The sequence below is a fragment of the Alosa pseudoharengus genome, unplaced genomic scaffold, assembly GCF_046254945.1.
Source record: "Alosa pseudoharengus isolate Yale_2024_CS ecotype anadromous, Long Island Sound unplaced genomic scaffold, YU_APseudo_1.1 YU_APseudo_1.1_scf_21, whole genome shotgun sequence".
NCBI classification, from domain to species: domain Eukaryota; kingdom Metazoa; phylum Chordata; class Actinopteri; order Clupeiformes; family Clupeidae; genus Alosa; species Alosa pseudoharengus.
In genome coordinates this window covers 18,155,784-18,163,283 of record NW_027468674.1, presented here as the reverse complement: position 1 = coordinate 18,163,283, position 7,500 = coordinate 18,155,784, and the positions used below count along the sequence as shown (strand labels likewise).

The 7,500-nt window shown below is 44.0% G+C and overlaps 1 protein-coding gene across 1 annotated transcript in view; it reads left to right on the top strand.

The window, feature by feature from the left end:
- pcdh15b (protocadherin-related 15b) overlaps positions 1-7,500 on the top strand; it is a 194,881-nt gene that overhangs the window by 112,169 nt on the left and 75,212 nt on the right. Inside the window, exon 19 of the mRNA XM_076298738.1 lies at positions 3,975-4,280. Within this exon, the coding sequence (XP_076154853.1) occupies positions 3,975-4,280 (306 nt within the window). The remainder of the gene's footprint in view (positions 1-3,974; positions 4,281-7,500) is intronic.

Genomic DNA, 7,500 nt, shown 5'->3' with positions numbered 1-7,500 from the left:
CGATGTGGAGAAAGCGGCTCTAACTCAACTCCTAAGAGCTTCATTGCGACCTTCCTAAATAAGATAGCAGCCACTACACACGCCCCCATGCCACCACAACACCCGACCCAAACAAAACAACAAACCTCCCCAAGTCGGACCTTGTCAGAGGAGAGCGTAATTACATTGACCTGACGGCGGCGTGGCTGCAGGTTCCGTTCAGTCCCGCAGTGATCCGGTACCTCTCTTATATACTGCTTTAATTAACTTCTAATTGATCGCGGGGGGAGATGAATGCTTCCAGCGAGTCGAGGACTTGCAGGTTGCATTTTAGCTGGAGTCAGAGGCGGACATAAAGACGGCAATGGTGCCACGGCTATTTGGCCGCCTCGGTGTTTGTGTTTGGTTTATTGCAGCCTGTTTGGCTGTTGGATGTTGTTTATTGTGGCCGAGGGCGTTACCACTGAGCATGTTATGCTAGCACCCTGAAATTGGGAATGGCCCTGAGTACAGGCAATGCAGTTTTACAGTGTGGCCGTTGTTTACAAAATTGTTGTTTACAAAATTGTTGTTTTCTTGTAAGATGTATACCGTACTCAATATTTGTCCTTGACAATTTGTCCAAGGCATTGTGATGTTTTTTTCTAAAATCTGCCATACGGATGGCCTTTTTTTAAAATTCTGCCTTAAAGTGCATCTCAATGAGAAACTGGCACCATCACATAGATATTCTCTTTTGATGTTTCCCTACACCTCTAAGTTAGTGATTGACTCTTCTGAATGTCACTCAAGCACAGGTATACAGGTGATAGGCTGGTCATGGTCTAGGAAAGGGGGTGGGATGACTTGGAGCACTGTGAGATGTCTGTTTTCAAACCTTTGACAAACATTATCTTGATCAAAAGGTTTTCATCACAGCACAGAAGTCAGTGATTGGGACTCATGGATTATGTTTATAGGTTGAGCAGTACCACAAGAGGAAATAGGGGTGGGATTTTAAAGTGCGAGACCCTATCTTGATCTCGACTGGTCTTTATCACATCACAAAAGTGTGGCTTTAAAGTCAAAAACTCAAGATGCAATAACTCCAAAGATCTCTTTGTGATGCAAGTCTCATTCCACAATGCGCTTGATACAGTCAGATGGATTATCGCTCCGAGAGCTCTCTCTCTCTTTTCTCTTTTTTTGTCTGTGCCCGGGAGTCCCGTGGCATTTAAAGATAACAAAGGGGAACATTATCTTGGCTAATTTTTGCTGTGACTCCCCGAGACCTGCCATCGCTGTTGCCTCCGGCCGAGTCTACCGCCTTTGTGTCTGATGATTATGCACTGATGAGTCTGTCGACGAGAGGTCGGGGGGTGGGAAGCGGTGGGGGGCCCCAAGAGTTGAAAGTTCTTTTTCTTTCTCTTTCTCTCTCTATCTCGCTCTCTCTGTCTCTCTCGTCTCTTGTGAAGTGTGTCGTGTTTTCAAGAGGCTTCTTGACTGTAGGTTTTTATTTTGTTAGTTTTCGGCTTGACATTCAGGACCTCAGATCGTTGGGTGTTTTGCTGCATTGCGGGAGTCCACTTCTTGAAAAGTCTGGTATTGATCAGGCGTTCTCCTTACCAAGTTCTCCTGTGTGTGTGTGTGCGTGTGTGTGTGTGTGTGTGTGTGTGTGTGTGTGTGTGTGTGTGTGTGTGTGTGTGTGTGTGTGTGTGTGTGTGTGTGTGTGTGTGTGTGTGTGTCCGCGAGTGTGCGTGTGTGTTTGTTTGTGTTTGTGTTTGTAACTAAACTAAGTATTTGTACAAAGCCATGTGTGTTACTGAATGTGTACTTCCGAGTGTACTGTGCCATTAGTGTGTGTGTGTGTATGTGTGTGTGTTTGTGTTTGTGTGTGTGTTTGAGCCGTAATCTAAAATCAGTAGGAGGCTAATCCTGAAACCTAGTGGAATACAAGCCTCTGTCTCTCCCCTCCTCTATAATTCATGCCTGTGGGGACCTCAATCTCACACAGGCACACAAGCCCCATGGCTCCCACAGATCAACAGAAGCAGCTCCTAAGACTAGTAGTGAACTGAAGTTGTATTTAATGTTTATCCCGTCTAGACAGCAACAGTGATCACTGGGTGGCTTCAGTGTACTCAGTCCAATAAGCAGTGTTGTTGAGTTGTTGTTAGTGTGGTCGTGTTTCGAAGGTTCTCATAAGTAAACTATGGCAGTAATAACATTGGGAACAATGCAAAATCTCCAATTTTTTTTAATTTTGCACAAATGACTACCGTAACAATATTGTGTTCTTCCAATATTGGATGCCATAAATATACGGTTACTTGCAAAACTGCAGTTAGAGTTGTCTTACTTTTGTTACAACTGTAGCCTTCCAGAATGAATGACGTCATTATCATTACAGCCTAAAGTTTTCAGACACTGCCAAGTACACACATGGGCCATTTATATGTAATGACTTTTCCAATAATTCCATGGAATGTTTTTCCTTGCTTTAAGCCACATGATTGACTTAGCTCCTACCTAATTCAGTGAAGAAATATGTACACACTGTGTGTAATTTTCCCAAATGTGTTAACTTTTTAAAGGCTGCTTATGTTTTAAGGGAACAGTATTAACTCAGAATGTTCAATTTCAATAATTTATATAGCATCGTTAAGAAAAAAAAATACATAGCCTTAAAGCGCACTGTAGTCCCCCCTTTGAGAAAGCACAAGGCAACAGTGGTAACAACTAGCTCCTTAGACACTTTGATCATATTCACTGACACCGACACTATGCTCCGACAGAACAACATAAATCAGCCGGTTTTAGAAAAAAAAACACACTTCTACCTCTACCTTCTACCCTCTAGCCTGTTATTTGTTTTGCAAAAATCCACAGCTCCCGGTTCTTCTGGTCCAATCAAAGCAGGGCTGTGTGAGATCTGACTGTCAATCACAGTCTGGTGCTGTCTGGTGTGCACTGACAAGCACAAACTCGATGAGAGGGTTCTCGGTGGTAGTGGGGGAGGGGCATAAGAGTTGTAAACATTAAAAGTTTTGACTAAGTCCCCTCAATCTGTCAGACTTGCCAACTGCAGCTTTAAGCAGAGCTCAGATTTTAGCACACCAGTATGTACACATGTGCTTTAATCCAAAGCTTTGTGATATTATGTAATGCAGTGTTCATACTTTGTTACATTTTTTGGTTCAAGCAACTTCAGTATAGTGGGAAACAGGCCTAAACCAGGTCTGTAAAGCCTAATATCAATCTTCACATTAAGCTTTAAGTCAGTACACAAGACTATGGTCAATACTGTAGAAAATGACCAAGTGTAGCAACCACCACATGCATTTACACTGATGCAGCATTTTCACCTTTGACCTTCACATTTGACCTTCACATTTGACCTTCACCTTTGACTTTCACCTTTGACTTTCCCCTTCACCTTTCAGTGGTCATCAGAAACCACATATTTCACACAGACTTAGAATGTGTGTTATTGATTTCTACAAAAAAGAAAAGCAACACAGTGATTCAGACAAATTATAACCATATGTACACCCTTAAACATCTGCACCACTTGCATACTTCTTGTCTCTGCTCTATGGCTCTTCTGTCAGATTGATCGGTTTGCGTTGACTCACAACATGTCTCCTAACTTACAGTTTTCTTGATCATTGTTCCCCTACTGTAAGTTGCTCTGGATACAAGAGTAATCCAGATGAATAAATGGAAATGTGTGAATGTGTGAATACATCACACACGCCTAAAAGGTATTTTATGGTTATGGTTATGGGTTTGATTACCAAAACATATACATTTTGTAAAAGTATTATTGATTTGTTAAAATAAAAACCCTTCAAAGTCAATGACTAAATTAAAGATACAGTGATCCATACAGATTGCAGCCATGTGTGTACGATATGTGTGTATGGGAGATGGAGACATGCGCATGCCCCCTCTCACTTCTGACCTCTGACACCTGACCTCTGATCTCTGCCCCTCTGCGCTTTCCCCCTCTGCAGGCCAGCGACCCGGACGCGGGGGCCAACGGCGAGGTCCGCTACCGCCTCCTGACCCACAACGGCCTTTTCCGTATCAACAGCTCAGGGGCCATCATCACGGTGGCGCCGCTGGACCGCGAGGTCAGAGGTCAATACCAGCTGCTGGTGGAGGCTTCGGACGGCGCCCAGGACCCACGGCGCACCACCCTACTGCTCTTCGTCACCGTGATTGACGTGGACGACAACAGCCCGGTCTTCTCCCAGCCGGCGTACAAGGCCACGCTCCCCGAGAACAGCCCCGCCGGCACGGTCCTCCTCCACCTCAGTGTGAGTGGGCACTTTGACCTTTGATCTTTGACCTTTTCACATCAAGCTCTAGCCCCTATCCAGCTCCAACCTTTAAGTCCCCCCCCCCCCCCCTCATGCTGACAGGCCTAGACCTTTTCAACTGTAGCTCATCTGACGGAATGTAAATGTTGATCAATATTGGGGTCGTGGTGTTAGGTCCCACCAGAGTCCAGATGTACATTTTCATTTTCGTTTACAACATACCAAATGTCTGCACATGTTAACAGATATGTGCTAGGTCTGTTAATGAATCGTGGGACTTGTGCATCATCTGTTCAATGCTCATTAAGACAGATGTGAATACTTTTTCAGTTAACCCTTCCTAATGTCTGCTTGGTGCTGGCCATCCCACTCTGCATAGGGTGGTTGTAGTCATAATGGCGATAGTGCTTGGAGTATGCAGGTGGGATTCTATTGCAATAGTGAACCACATCCTAAAAGCCTCAGACCTCCCTCACTCACACACACACACACCCACACACACACACACACACACACACACACACACACGTCCAGTTACTTGTGCTTGTGTGTGTGTTTGTTTGTTAGTGTGTGTGTGTATGTGTGTGTGTGTGTGTGTGTGTGTGTGTGTGTGTGTGTGTGTGTGTGTGTGTGTGTGTGTGTGTGTGTGTGACATTCTGGATATCTTCACCATCTCCACTGTAATATGCCCCAGATAGGCTCTAATGGGGTTGTCAGTGAGTTTTAAATAAAAATTAATGTCCTCTGTGAGAGAGAGAGAGACACCACTAAGGGCATCTCTGGAATACATTCAAGCATAAGATGGCATTGGCTAACGATAACTTATGAATATAAGTTTTCCTCTCCACCTCTAGAGCAATGCTGCAATCAATATTTCTGATCAGCTAGCTATGACGGGAGCCACTATTTAAGATTAGTATTTTGGTACACACACACACACACACACACACACACACACACACACACACACACACACACACACACACACACACACACACACACACACACACTGGCACAATCCCTAAAGTAGGAATCACAGTTCTGGTCAGGGAGAAAGCAGTAGAAACTGATGAATATGTTATGAACCATTAATAAGGAGTAGAAAGGAGTTTTAGCCAGCAATGAGGGAGGGAAAACCTGCCTGAGTGTTGGTCAGAGCACTGATGAGAGATTATAAAAGATAAAAGATGGAAATTTATACAGTTGTATGGTGATGATTTTGGCACCATTTTGAATTGATTCAGGGCCCATTATCACAGTATTTACTGTATTCAGTGTTATGATTAGAATTTACCTTCAGATATTTGTTGTGTCTGCTGTGTGTGTGTGTGTGTGCGTGTGTCTGTTTGCGTGTGCGTGTCGTCTGTGTGTGTGTGTGTTAGGGGTGTAACGGTACACAGAAGTCACGGTTCGGTTCATACCTCGGTTCGGACATCACGGTTCGATACGAGTTCGGTACAATGGAGGGGAAAGCAAAACATAAATGCAGAAAGCAATTTTTTTATTGTGACACTACCACCTAGTGTCCTACAGTCTCTTCCCTGAGCTATCTGCAACAGCCTGAAGTGTAAGATGTAGGCTAAACAGTACAATAAGTACCCAGACTTCATCTGTAACTTGTAAACAAAATAAGACAAATCAGCTATAAAACTGAAAATAGGCCTACAGCATCTCTTATTTCTGAAAGTGCAAATTACATAGAATAATGATTTTTTAAATAATGAAGTCCTTCAACATCCGTGTTTAGTTGTATATGGAAGGGTCTACAATTTGCTGTAAATATTTTTCAGTGTGTACAGTAATAATCTACTAACTGTGAAAATATCACACTATTTTGCCTTCTTTTTTAAAAAAACGAAATTGCTCCTTTCATTCATAAACAGTCTACAACTACAAGTCACGTGACTTTGCCCTTCGACGTTAACTCGCATGGTTTGTATATTAGCCTGGTCAGCGTTGACACTTTCTTTGTCTATGCACTTAACACCAGCTCCTCATGTGAGAAATTACAAGTTACCCTAACATAAATGTAATTACCACGCGATTTACATAGCTTTCTGTCATTACGAAATCATTTAATTTAAGCCATAGGTTTTGGCCCTATTTGTATGTGTATCCAAAGGCTGGTGAAGCGCAGGGGAAGTTTTTTTTTCTCTCGTTTCAGTGATTGGTAGCCTACATCATCTGGGTGATGGCTTCGAATATGTGTAGCATGTTCGATATATTTCCACTCTCTCGCCTGTAGGCTACTACTGTAACTGAAGTTCTCAAACTTGCGATCTTAAAGAGACCAGCGGATCCTCTAACTCTTGTGGGTCGCCACCACTCGCTTAGTGCTGCTATCTCTGACTGACTGACTCGACCGACGACCTGACAAAAAAAATAACATAGGCGCCAATCAGAGCTTCAGAGCTAAGGCGAGGCTACAGATTAGCGTTAGGTGTCGCTAAAGAACTCTCGTACTTAACAGTAATTGCGCATTACATTAATCCGCACGCGAGTATTATGTATTTTTATACCGTGTATTCTCCGTGAAAATTCATGCACCGAACCGTGAGGCCCGTACCGTTTCGGTTCAATACGAATACATGAACCGTTACACCCCTAGTGTGTGTGTGTGTGCGTGTGCATATGAGGTGTGTGTGTGTGTATTGTGTGCGTGTGGGGTGTGTATATGTGTGTGTGCGTGTGTGTGTGTGTGTGTCAGGCTCCTGTGTGTGCCCTTGTGCCCGTGTGTGTGTGTGTGTGTCTGCCTCACTTAGTATGTGTGTTACCCTTTTTGTCAATGCCAAGGCCCTTGCTGTTCAGCTCAACTGAACTCAGCTCAAGTGTATAACAGGAAAGTCAAAGGAGTTGTGATTGAGTGTGATTGAGCGTGCCTGATTTCATGGGGGTGTCAGAACCTGATGTTTCACTGGAGGGGAACTGCAGCACTTCTAAAAGTGTGTGTGGTCTGTGTGTGTGTGTGTGTGTATGTGTGTGGGGGGTGTGTGTGTGTGTGTGTGTGTGTGTGTGTGTGTGTGTGTTCTCTGTGTGTGTGTGTGGGTGTGCTACAGTAGGGAGCTGTACAGTAACAGATTCAATCCTACGTCTACCCACCACGCCACACTTTCCAGCTGACCAGCCTGTCACCTTGCAGGGCCGGGCAAAAGAGAAATGGACTGCCGCAATCGGAAATCGCTCAGTACGGTCTTGACAGATCGTTGAAGCAGTCTGA